At 40.0% G+C, this 13,762-nt stretch overlaps 1 protein-coding gene across 3 annotated transcripts in view; it reads right to left on the bottom strand.

Moving 5' to 3' along the window:
* hpda (4-hydroxyphenylpyruvate dioxygenase a) overlaps positions 1 to 13,762 on the bottom strand; it is a 64,721-nt gene that overhangs the window by 19,701 nt on the left and 31,258 nt on the right. For all 3 annotated transcript variants that reach the window (XM_072589508.1, XM_072589507.1, XM_072589509.1), the window contains 4 exons: positions 12,753 to 12,779; positions 12,583 to 12,645; positions 7,390 to 7,494; positions 5,374 to 5,416 (listed from right to left, as the gene is read on the bottom strand). In XM_072589508.1, coding sequence (XP_072445609.1) covers positions 5,374 to 5,416; positions 7,390 to 7,494; positions 12,583 to 12,645; positions 12,753 to 12,779 — 238 coding nt within the window. The remainder of the gene's footprint in view (positions 1 to 5,373; positions 5,417 to 7,389; positions 7,495 to 12,582; positions 12,646 to 12,752; positions 12,780 to 13,762) is intronic.

Genomic DNA, 13,762 nt, shown 5'->3' with positions numbered 1-13,762 from the left:
TTAGTTACATTCCAACAAGAGGGAAAGATTAGGCAAACCAGAGGTAAAGTTCCATTTATGATGAAGTGAGTTTGACCAACCATGCTTTTTTCATTATATTTTCTATCTAACTGTAGGGCAAATAAATTCTTCAAGTGAGATCCAGGTAGACTACCAGCTTGGGGAAAAAAGTGAAGAGAAGTAAGACTGGCAAAGGGAGAACATGAGAATAAAGTAGTGGTTAACATAAAACAGAGTGCCAACATCTTCTCCTGGCATATAAGTAGTAGTAAGAAGTAGAATGGGACCTGTTAGAGTAAAAATGGTGATATAGGTTTAGAGATGCAGGACAGGACTAGAAATTTAATTTGTGCTTTCCATTACTGTTCACTGAGGGAGAGGATGCTGAAAAAAATCATTACAAGGGGAAATGGTAAAAGTAATGAATAGGGTGAAAATTGAAAAGATGTATTGAAAAGGCTGGATTTGACTAGATAAATCAGTTTGCATTTTAGATTGTGAAAGGAATTGGAGAGGTGACAGCCAAAGGAATTGTCATATTCTTCCAAAGTTCCCTTTGTACAATGAGGTCATGAAAGGGTGGTCAAGGACTTGGAAAGTGGCAAATATGACACACTTGTTCAAGGAAGTGTGGAATGACACTGATGGCTAATCAGTGGTGAGGTGCAATGTTTTACAATCAAGAATCAAGACAAAATTTAACAGACTTTGGACTGATTTGAATTAATGAAGGAGAACCAGAATGGATTTGTAAAAGACATATTGTGTTTAAACTAATTGAATTGTTTATGAAGTAACAATTGTTGAAGGGAATGCAATGGATACTATCTGGATATTTAGGAAAACATTTAACCAAATACCACATTAAAACAGGACAGTCTATGCAAATTGGTTAAAAACAAATTTGCTTAAAACAGCAAGGTGTCGCGAATGAACATTTCTGAGAATGGTAAATAGTGAGGTTTCCCAATGGTCACTGCCAGGGCATTGGGGTTTTTGTTTAGCTAGAGATATGTAAATAATTTGGACTTTGGGATGCAAAGTAAAATTTCAAAATTTGCCAACGATACAGCAGAGACATGGAAAACAGTAAAGATAATACTCATCAACTTACTCCCAGTGCAACGAGCTAGCGAGGGCAGGAATAGGAGGAGAGAGCAGATGAATGCATGACTGAGGAGCTGGTGTCTGGGAGAAGGATTCACATTTTTGGATCATTGGAATCTCTTTTGGGGAGAAGTGACCTGTACAAGAAGGACGGATTGCACCTAAATTGGAAGGGGACTAATATACTGGCAGGGAAATTTGCTAGAACTGCTCGGGAGGATTTAAACCAGGGAGATAGGTGAGGAAAGAGATCAATCTGAGACTGGTACAGTTGAGAACAGAAGCAAGTCAAACAGTCAGGGCAGGCAGGGACAAGGTAGGACTAATAAATTAAACTGCATTTATTTCAATGCAAGGGGCCTAACAGGGAAGGCAGATGAACTCAGGGCATGGTTAGGAACATGGGACTATGATATCGTAGCAATTACAGAAACATGTCTCAGGGATGGGCAGGACTGGAAGCTTAATGTTCCAGGATACAAATGCTACAGGAAGGATAGAAAGGGAGGCAAGGGAGGAGGGGGAGTGGCATTTTAGATAAGGGATAGCATTACAGCTGTGCTGAGGGAGGATATTCCTGGAAATACATCCAGGGAAGTTACTTGGGTGGAACTGAGAAACAAGAAAGGGATAATCAACTTATATTATAGACTCCCTAATAGTCAGAGAGAAATTGAGAAACAAACTTGTAAAGAGATCTCAGCTATCTGTAAGAATAATAGGGTGGTTATGATAGGGGATTTTAAATTTCCAAAAGTAGACTGGGACTGCCATAGTGTTAAGGGTTTCAATGTAGAGGAATTTGTTAAGTGTGTACAAGACAATTTTCTGATTCAGTATGTGGATGTACCTACTAGAGAAGGTGCAAAACTTGACCTACTCTTGGGAAATAAGGCAGGGCAGGTGACTGAGGTATCAGTGGGGGAGTACTTTGGGGCCAGCAACCATAATTCTATTAGATTTAAAATAATGATGGAAAAGGATAGACCACCAAGACCTTTCAAAAGCTGATTGGGGGCAGATGTTCACAGGTAAAGGGACGGCTGGAAAATAGGAAATCTTCAGAAATGAGATAACGAGAATCCAGAGAAAGTATATTCCTGTCAGGGTGAAAGGGAAGGCTGGTAGGTATAGGGAATGCTGGATGACTAAAGAAATTGAGAGTTTGGTTAAGACAAAAAAAAAAGGAAGCATATGTAAGGTGTAGACAGGATAGATCAAGTGAATCCTTAGAAGAGTATAAAGGAAGTAGGAGTATACTGAAGAGGGAAATCAGGAGGGCAAAAAGGGGACATGAGATAGCTTTGGCAAATAGAATTAAGGAGAATCCAAAGGGTTTTTACAAATACATTAAGGACAAAAGAGTAGCTAGGGAGAGAATAGGGCCCCTCAAAGATCAGCAAGGCAGCCTTTGTGTGGAACCGCAGAAAATGGGGGAGATACTAAACGAGTATTTTGCATCAGTATTTACTGTGGAAAAGGATATGGAAGATATAGACTGTAGGGAAATAGATGGTGACATCTTGCAAAATGTCCATATTACAGAGGAGGAAGTGCTGGATGTCTTGAAACGGTTAAAGGTGGATAAATCCCCAGGACCTGATCAGGTGTACCCTAGAACTCTGTGGGAAGCTAGAGAAGTGATTGCTGGGCCTCTTGCTGAGATATTTGTATCATCGGTAATCACAGGTGAGGTGCCGGAAGACTGGAGGTTGGCAAACGTGGTGCCACTCTTAAAGAAGAGTAGTAAGGACAAACCAGGGAACTATAGACCAGTGAGCCTGACGTCAGTGGTGGGCAAGTTGTTGGAGGGAATCCTGAGGGACAGGATGTACATGTATTTGGAAAGGCAAGGACTGATTAGGGATAGTCAACATGGCTTTGTGCGTGGGAAATCTGGTCTCACAAACTTGATTGAGTTTTTTGAGGAAGTAACAAAGAGGATTGATGAAGGCAGAGTATTAGATGTGATCTATATTGACTTTGACAAGGTTCCCCACAGGAGACTGAATAGCAAGGTTAGATCTCATGGAATACAGGGGGAACTAGCCATTTGGATACAGAACTGGCTCAAAGGTAGAGACAGCGGGTGGTGGTGGAGGGTTGTTTTTCAGACTGGAGGCCTGTGACCACTGGAGTGCCACAAGGATCGGTGCTGGGTCCTCTACTTTTTGTCATTTACATAAATGATTTGGATGCGAGCATAAGAGGTACAGTTAGTAAGTTTGCAGATGACACCAAAATTGGAGGTGTAGTGGACAGTAAAGAGGGTTACCTCAGATTACAACAGGATCTTAATCAGATGGGCCATTGGGCTGATAAGTGGCAGAGTTTAATTCAGATAAATGCGAGATGCTGCATTTTGGGAAAGCAAATCTTAGCAGGACTTATACACCTAATGATAAGGTCCTAGGGAGTGTTGCTGAACAAAGACCTTGGAGTGCAGGTTCATAGCTCATTGAAAGTGGAGTCGCAGGTAGATAGGATAGTGAAGGCAGCGTTTGGTATGCTTTCCTTTATTGGTCAGAATATTCAGTACAGGAGTTGGGAGGTCATGTTGCGGCTGTACAGGACATTGCTTAGGCCACTGTTGGAATATTGCATACAATTCTGGTCTGCTTCCTATCAGAAAGATGTTGTGAAACTTGAAAGGGTTCAGAAAAGATTTACAAGGATGTTGCCAGGGTTGGAGGATTTGAGCTATAGGGAGAGCCTGAACAGGCTGGGGCTGTTTTCCCTGGACCATTGGAGGCTGAGGAGTGACCTTATAGAGGTTTACAAAATGATGAGGGGCATGGATAGGATAAATAGGCAAAGTCTTTTCCCTGGGGTCAGGGAGTCCAGAACTAAAGGGCATACGTTTAGGGTGAGAGGGGAAATATATAAAAGAGACCTATGGGGCAACTTTTTCACACAGAGGGTGGTACGTGTATGGAATGAGCTGCCAGAGGAAGTGGTGGAGGCTCGTGCAATTACAACATTCAAGAGGCATTTGGATGGGTATATGAATAGGAAGGGTTTGGAGGGATACAGGCCGGGTGCTGGCAGGTGGGACTAGATTGGGTTGGGATATCTGGTCGGCATGGATGGGTTGGACCGAAGGGTCTGTTTCCATGCTGTACATCTCTATGACTCTAACTGCAACAGGAAACAGATAGATGAGCAGAATGGACAGAAAATTGATAGATGATGTTTAAAGCAAAACGTTGTGAGTTGGTGCTTTTTTGCACAATGGAGAGGCAAAGGCAATTCACCCTCAATGACACAATTCTACAGAGTGTGCAGGAGCTGAAGATCTAGATCACAGATCTTTGGAAGTCACAGGTCATCGTGAGAGAGCAGTTATTAGAACATATGGGATCAGTTTGAAGTTCTTAAGAAGAGATCCACAAAAGTTATGCTGAACCTATATGTTTATGTTAAGGCCACAACTAGAATGTCTGTTCTGCACGCTACAAGCTTGCTAAAATCCAAGGGTTGTACACAGAAGGTTATCACAATAGTTCCAAAGGGGCTTTATCTACAAGGTTAGATTGGAGAAACTAGGGTGGATCTCCTTGGAGCAAAGTGGATGAAGGGAAATTAGGGAGAAATGTAAAAAAATTGTGACTGTTTTAAATAACTTAGACAAAGAAAATCTGTTCACATTAGCAGATGGTACAAGGAGCAAACATACACAAAATTTACATTTTGGGAAAATGATATAAAAAAAGAACATTTTTCTGCAGCAAAGTAGTTATGATAAGGAGCAAGCTGCCTGTAAGTATGATAGAAGTGGAGATGATTTGGGTCTCAAGGTTAATGTTCAGTTCACATGACTGCAGATGAGGTTTCCTCTTGAATACAAACTATATCCCGACTGATATTGTACTTTTACAAATGATATCCAAACATTAGCATTATACATCCAAAGGGAATACCCCAATTCACTAATATTGTGTCAACTTGTCTATATCTGAGCTTACCAAACAATGTACTCCAGTTATTCACCACTCTCTTACACTGGCTATACTCCAGCCCAAAAAGCTGATGAGCCAACTCAGGTATTGCTTATCCCATCCTTGGGCTGCACCACATTTCACAGACACTTGTTTTGAATAGAATGTAACAGAGCAAAACAGCACTGAAATCAACAGGAAGCTAAATTATTTAATGATGGAAAGTTAAAGTCCTGCCTACAACATATTTAATAACTCATTAAAAGAATCATTTAATGCACATAATTACCTATATTAACCCTGTTGTAATGCCACCCATACTACTCACCCTGATCACCAGGATTTAATGCTGACTGGAAAACAAAGAAAATCTGTTGAGAAAGAACACAGCATTAAGTTTAAAAACTCTGATCAGCAGAGAGGATGATAGAAACAACACTACAGAAGCACTGGGAACTATTGCAGGCCACAGGATGTGACACAAGGGCTCATGCCATGTAATGCCTGTTGTCCTGAGGTTCCCAGCATCATAGATGTCAGTCTTCAACCAATTTGATTCAGTCCATGTCATATATCGAAATGGCTGAAGACACTAGATAGGAAATGAAGGCTGTGGGCCCTGACAACCTTCTGGCCATCGTGTTGAAGACATCTGCACCAGAACATGCTCCTCTCCAAGCCAAGTTGTTCCTGTATCACCATAACATTAGCAACCACCTGGCAATGCCCTGGTACGTCCTCTACACAAAAGGCAGAACAAATCTAACCCAGCCAATTGATGCTCTATCGGTCTACTTGCAATGATGGAAGATGTCATCAACAGCATTATCAAGCAGCACCCACTCAGCAATAACCTGCTCAGTGACACACTGTTTAGATTCTGCCAGGGCCACTCAGCTCCTCACCTCATTACAGCATTAGTTCAATCATGGACAAAGAGCTAAACTCCAGAAGCGAGATGACAGTGACAGCCCTTAACACCAAAGCTGCATTTGACAGGAGCCTTAAAGTCACCAGCAATCAGATAAAAAATTCTCAGCTGGAGTCACACCTTGCATAAAGAAAAATGGTTATGTCTGATGGAGATCAGACAACTCAGTTCTGGGACATTGCTGTTGAAGTCTTCATGATAGTGTTCAAGGCCCAAATACCTTCACCATACTTCATCAATATCTTTCCCTGCATCATGAGGTCAGTTGAGGGGATCTTGGCTGATGACTGTAATAATACCCAGCCTTAGACTGACAAGTGGCAATACCATTTGCACCACACAAATGGCAGGCACAGACATTCTCCAGCAAAAGAGAATCTAACCATTTCCCGATGAACTTCAATGGCATAATTCATCATTAAATCCTCCACCATCAAGGCCATGGAGGGACCATGAACAGAAACTAAATTCAAACAGCCGTTGAAAAATTTTGACTCGGAAAGTGGTCCAGAGTCTAGGAATGCCTCAGTGATTAACTAAACTCCTGACTCCCCACCATCTACAAGGTACAAGTCAGGAGTGTGACAGAATACTGTCCACTTACCTGGATGAACACAGTTCTAACAACAATCAAGAAGTTTGACATTATCTAGGACAAAATGATCTACTTGATTAGCACCACATCTACAAATATTTCCTCTCCATTACTGATGCTCAGTAGCAGCAGTGGGTACCATCTTCATGATGCCAACTGCAGAAATTCATCAAGGCCCCTTTGATTGTACTTTCCAAACCAACCACCATCTAGAAGGACAAGAGCAGCAGATACATGGGAACATCACCACCCAGTTCCTCTCCAAGCCACTCACCATCCTTCACTGTTGCTGGGTCAAAATCCTGCAATTCCCTCCCTAATGACATTGTGGGTCTACGTACACCAAATGGAGACAGCAGTTCAAACAGGCAGCTCACCAGCACCTTCTCAAGGGTTGGGCAATAAATGTTTGTCCAGCCAACAACATATGCATTCTATGAATGAATAATCAAAAAAAAACTCATGTAAACAATACAGAGGTAAATGCCAAGAATTTCAGACCACTCCGCCTCTTCGATATTGGCCTTAGGAATAGTACATGCCAGAGACAGGTGCAACAATGCTAAGGGTACAGTGAAGGAATTATCCTTTTGATCTATTTCCTCATTTATACCAAATATAATAGTCATTCCCCAAAGCATTGAAATAGCCAACAGGATTGGCAACAAGACAGATACCTGCTAAATCTAAGTTCCACCATGTTCAGATCTTTCCCAATCCCTGGAACTAGCCCCTTTCCAACCCAGAATTTCAAAGCAAAATATTATGAATCAGGGGTCAGCTTTTAATTATATCTTTCTCAGTGAGCTGGTCCTTACCTTATTCTGCCTAATGACATGTGATACCCTATCACGGTGCCCCGACTCCAGTCCTTTGTATGCTACAGACTCAAATCCAAATTTGTTGCAGTAATATGATGCAGCCTGCAGTGACAAATAAACACACACCATGTGATAGACAGTGGTTTAGCTTGATTGATTATTGTCAGTAAGCAGGTTGTATTGTAATGAAGGCCATTATTTACAAATTCTGAGTCTCATTCTTCTCCCCATTGCTCATAATGACTAGCACTATGAACACATATACAAAAATAAATTGCTTGCTCTTACTTTGCTGTTATGCTTGTTAACCACTTGAATGTGAACGTAGAAGGCATAATTAGTAAGTTTGGAGATGAGATGAAAATTGGTGGGATTGATAGTGAGGAGGATGGTCACATGCTACAATCTGCTATTAATTAGCTGCTGAATTGGGAAGAGTGATGGCAGATGGAATCCAATCCTGATAAATATGAGGTAATGCATTTTGGGATATCTAATAATGGAAGGATAGACACAATGAATAAAGGGACTTTGGTACACAAGTCCATAGATTCCTAGGGATATCAGCACAGGGTAGACAGGGTGGTGAAGAGAGCATACAGAATGCTTACCATCATTAGCTGGAGTGTAGTATATAGGAGCAAGGAAGTCTTGTTACAATGTTATAGAACATTGGTTAGGCCACCAGACTATCAAGAAGATGTAATTGCATTGAAGAGTGCGCTGAAAAGATTCACCAGGGTGTTTTCTAGAATGAAAAGTCTCAGTTATAAGGGAAGACTGAATAAGCTGGGTTTGTTTTCCTGGATAGTGGAGACTAAGGGGTGGATCTGATTGAGGGAATACAACATTGTGAGAGGCAAAGACAGGGTAGCTCATAAAAAAATCTCTTCCTCATTGCAGCTGTGTCTAAGATCAGTGGGCATATGTTTAAGGTGAGGAGTAAATGGTTTAGAGATAGGAGAGATGAGAAGATTTTTTTTCACCTAGAGGCTGGAAGATATATGGAGCAAGTACTTTCTCAATGTTTTAAGAAGCATCTGGATAAATATGTAAAATGCTAGGGCTTAGCAGGCCATTGGCCAAATGCAGGTAAGTACAATGTGTGTTTTGGTGTTTGTTGGCTAGTGTAGACATGGTGGGCCATCTGTATGTATGCTGTATGACTCTAAACATTACATGGCTTAATGTCAGACTCAACCTCCCTGTTTTAGTCTATCACTTTACCTTGCTACACTTCACCTTTTTAACCTTCATTACCACAAGAAGGTCAAAGGCAACTAGTACACAGTAAGTCGTCATCCTAATTTGGGAATATATTGACAGGCCTTCATTATAGCTGTGTTAACATCATTCCATCAGTACTGTCGGTGTACTTATCCCACATGGACTGTGATGGTTCTAGAAGAAGACTCACTACCATTTTCTCAACTATGAATCAACAATAAATGCTGACTTTGCTAGTTCTATCTGTCTCCCATGAATTTTTTTTAAGTTTTTCTTTCATTGTACTGAACTTAATTCCAACTTCTAAACATATTGAACATGTGATAGTAGCCATACTGCTGGAGGACCATAGGCTTCTCCCTCATTAGAAGGAAATGACTACTAGTGAGTCTAACCTCTGGATCACCCAGCCTCTAGTGGTAAGAGGTGAGGTTGAGAAGATGGGATTGTCCTAGTGACCACACACAGGAACTGAACCCAGCTGTTGGAGTTGATCTGCATCACAAGCCAAAATAACTCTATCCCTATGAACATTTCATTGTAATGAATATTCCAGGAAATCTGGTCTTAAGTCTACCCCTTGCGATGCCAACAGTTTTTATGCTTTGTGAAATACTAATCTTCATAATCTTTAATTGTATTGCTGACCACCAACTCAAGTTGTAGAAAAACTGTGTTGATTGAATGTAAACTGTTTCTCTCATCATCCAGTCTAAACCTAGTGCTGCAATATGTCCTTGTGTCAAGTCACTGTCTCAATTTATTGGCTTTAACTTATACAAACTCTGATCTGGATACAATTTGTGTTGCCCTCTTCCTTTATGCAAGTGAGAGGGTCAATAACAATTTATGACTGTAGATGTCAGAATTATTTTAAAAGGATGCTCATTGCATTTTGTAAAGTAACAATAACTTATAAAATGTCTAATAATGCAACTAAAAATTAAACAGAGAAGACATAGTTAAGAATTATTAAGTTTATGGGATGAGAGCAGATTGATGCTAATCAGAAAATAGTGAAAAGTCTGTGATTTCATGAGGAGAAATAGGTAAAACAGGGTTCAGAAACTGCACCATGACACAGGAGTTTCATAATAGAGTCAACTTCACTTCTGGGAGATGACAGTGGTGTTTGGCCATCACTATGCATCAAATATATGATAAAACCAAAGTTCATTGTATACTCAAAGCTGACACTTCACCGTAGTACAGAAAGAGAAAGGTGGCATTGTAGGATGTACGGTCTTCTAGATGAGATATTAATCTGAAGCCTTGTCTATCTGATGGGGGTGGTAGGGGGAAGAAAATTCTGATACCGTGACCAACATTTGTCCCACAATCATTACCATCAAAATATGCTGAGAATCATTTATCACATTACTGTTGTGACACCTTGTGCAAAAATAAGCTGACACATTTGTCTATCTAATAACTGTAATTATATTTCACTGACTACAAAACACTTCGGAATATTCGGAAGATATGAAAGATATTGTGTGGATACAGGTTAATTTTGATTGGGAATTAAATCATGTACTGTAAACGAAAGCCTTGCATATTGGGCGATGTTCATGATGTTGAAGAAATTGAGATTGCAGCAGGTTTGCAGTTGATGTTGCAATGTTGTGTGCTTTCTGACAAGTTGCACAGTGTACATTCTGTCTCTGATAAGCTTCTTGGTAAAGGAATGTCAGCACCCAGAAGGTGAATGAACTTCCATATTGAAACGGTCAGATTATCTCAGGTTCAGGACCCTATTGACCTCCTTTTCTGCACTATGTATGCATCATGACATAGGAGTTTCATAATGGAGTCGATTTCACTTCTGGGAGATGATTTCAAGACTGGGGGATATTTTTAAGGTGAGAGGAGAAAGATTTTAAAAAGGATATGAAGGGGTAACCTTTTTACACAGTGGTTCATGTGTGGAATGAACTCCGAGGGGAAGTTGTGGATGCAGATACAATTACAATATTTAAAAGACATTTAAATAAATTCATGAACAAAGGTTTGGAGGACGTGGACCAAGTACAGGCAGGTGGATTTTAATTTAGGATTATGGACAGCAATCACTGGTTGGTCCAAAGGGTCTGTTTCTGTGCTGTATGACTCTGTGACTCTATAATCAAGTGAGGTTTCTGAGAGAGGGCTGGATTGTCAGGCAGTAGGCAGTCATACTACCTGGTGTCCCAGGAATTTTAACTTTCCTGATGCCATTATTCTCCATTTTACCATAATAATATCTCACTTAAAAACCCAAACATCTTATCACATCGCCTGTCAATCCTGAATTAATCTGCTTTGTCTCCAAACTTTTCAAATCTTTGTCCATTATGTTCCTTTCCTGTTCTGTAGATTTTTTTCAAACTAAGTATGAAAGGTAAAAGTAACAGAAAATGTGAAGAATCATTTAAAGCCCTAATGACATCTGAAATAGAGACCGGTTCACTTTTCATTAATTTGTTTTCCTCTTTGCAGGTCTTGACAGATTGATTATATGTTCCCAGTATTCACGTTATTCCTTTGCTATCTGTTGTAACCATGCATTCCTTACCATCATTCCAGAAACACCCTTTTCTACTTTCACCTCCCTTCTACTTTACTTTCCATCTTTACAAATCTCTTTAAAACTCACTTTTTGCTTCACAAACATTTTTTGTGATTCTCTACACTTTCCTTTTTTCACTAAACACCTTTTATCAGTTCCATCATTTTTGCTTTTCTTCAATTCAGATTTCATTCTAAGATCTTTAATTATCAGGTAGTGTTCTGAAGTTTGAAGTAGTCTGGTTTTTACATTTGTGAAAAAGCTGTGGAACTCAATAAGGTGGGAGGTTGCATATATTTTGTGTACATGCCTGTGGTGTGTGAAATGAGTTGTGTGGATATGCCTGGCAACAGATAAAATTGTGCCCAAATGCGACTGAATTAATCTCATATGTGCACATAAACTTATCATCCATTTTCATTTCTTTAACATTTCACAACTTCATCCCTGCCTGAAATTCATTTGCTATAGAAGCTCTCATTCATTTCATTTGTTTCCTTTTGCTAATGACAATTTAATACAATCCTTTACATTCTACCTTTGGTAAGCTGAAAGTAAGCCAAAACTCTGCAGCACAATGTCCTGACACTACTAGTTGTCTTTATGCTCATTGATTTACATTGTCACCTGACTAAACAATAATTGGATTTTAATATTCTCCCAACTGTTTTTAAATCCATCCAAAACCTTGCCTACTACTATCTCTGTAATTGCAGCAAGTCCTACCCTTTGAGACCGGGGCTGTTGCGATAAAACGGTAATGTCCCTATCTCTGAGCCAGATGACCTGTGTTCAAGTCCTACCTGTTTCAGACGTGCATAATAACATGGAAGTGGCTCAGTGGTTAGTGGTTAGCACTGCTACCTCATAGTACCAGGAGCCTGGGTTCAATTCCAGCCTCAGGCGATAGTGTGGAGTTTGCATGTTCTTCCCATGTCTGAGAGTTTCCCCTGGACACTCTGGTTTCCCCCACAGACCCTCCCTCCTTCAGAGGGTCGGTGTAGACTTGATGGGTCAAATGGCCTGTTTCCACACTGTAGGGATTCTCTGATATTTGTGCTTTACTAATTCTGGCCACTTAAGTGTTCTCAATTTTAACTGTATGTGGCAGCACCTTCAGTTTCCAACACTACAATCTCTGGAATTCCCTCCCAAAATACTGTCTCTCCATTTCTCACTTTCGTTCATATGAATGCTCCTTAACACCTAGCTCTTTCATCCTGTTTTGGAGCATCTGCCCTTATATAGTTAGGTGTTATATTTTGTTTTTTAAAGGTCCTATGAAGCACCTTAGAATGTTTTATTATGTCAAACGTGCTACATAAATATAATGTGTTCTTGATTTCAGCTGTAGGTGTGCCTGGATGCTTCAATATTGTAGCTGGGATAGAAATAAATCTTGCTACTCATTTTACCTGTTTAGCGTTTCCTACCCAGAACGTGGCATGGTGAAAGCTGACAAATCGACCTTTCTCCAGCTGCAACGGAAGAGTTTTGAATTATTCTGTTTGTCTTTGTGTCGGCAGAATACGGAAAAACAAAGCCAGCAAACTGTTTGAAGTTTTAAGTAGCAGATGTACCATACCTTCTCCCCTTTATCAGTGTAGGTCGTCTGAAAAAATTAAAATAAAATTTTTATTATATTATGATATGACAGTAAACAGTCTATTTATCATGATCTGATACCTAGTTTGTCGCAATATTACTGTCACCTTGTACAGTATTCTGTAATGGCCTTATCTGATTGATCAAACTCTGAATGTGAGCTTAAAATTCAGAAAATCCCTACAGTGTGGAAGCAAGCCATTCAGCCCATCAAATCCATATCAGCCATCCAAACAGCGTCCCACCCGATCCCTGCATCTCTGCATTTTCCATGGATGATCCACCAGGTCATTCAGCCCAACATGTCCACACCAATTCTTTGAAGAGCATCTGACCCAGACTCAACCCTCTGCCCTATCCCTGTAACCCCACAATTCCCATGTCTAATCCACAAACCTACACATTCTGGACATTATGAACAACTTAACACGGCCAATTCACAAAACCTGCACATGGAATCAGAGATATACTGCATGGAAACAGACCCTTCAGTCCAACCATGCATTCCTTACCATCATTCCAGAAATACCCTTTTGTACTTTCACTTTTTCGCAAACATTTACTCTTCCTTTCCTTCTTTACAAATCTCTTTAAAACTCACTTTTTACTTGACACATTTTTTTGTGATTCTCTACACTTTCTTCCTTTTTTTCACTTAACACCTTTGATATTTTTTCATATTCACTCTCTTTTATCAGTTCCATCATTTTTGCTTTTCTTCAATTCCGATTTCATTCTAAGATCTTTAATTATCAGGTAGTGTTCTGAAGTTTGAAGTAGTCTGGTTTTTACATTTTGTGAAAAAGCTGTGGAACTCAATAAGGTGGGAGGTTGCATATATTTTGTGTACATGCCTGTGGTGTGTGAAATGAGTTGTGTGGATATGCCTGGCAACAGATAAAATTGTGTCCAAATGCGACTGAATTAATCTCATATGTGCACCAAACTTCTGATCATCCATTTTCATTTCTTTAACATTTCACAACTTCA

This window comes from Chiloscyllium punctatum, chromosome 19, assembly GCF_047496795.1.
Source record: "Chiloscyllium punctatum isolate Juve2018m chromosome 19, sChiPun1.3, whole genome shotgun sequence".
Taxonomy (NCBI): Eukaryota; Metazoa; Chordata; class Chondrichthyes; order Orectolobiformes; family Hemiscylliidae; genus Chiloscyllium; species Chiloscyllium punctatum.
Note: the sequence above shows the minus strand (reverse complement) of the source record. Positions and strands in the feature narration are given on the sequence as shown.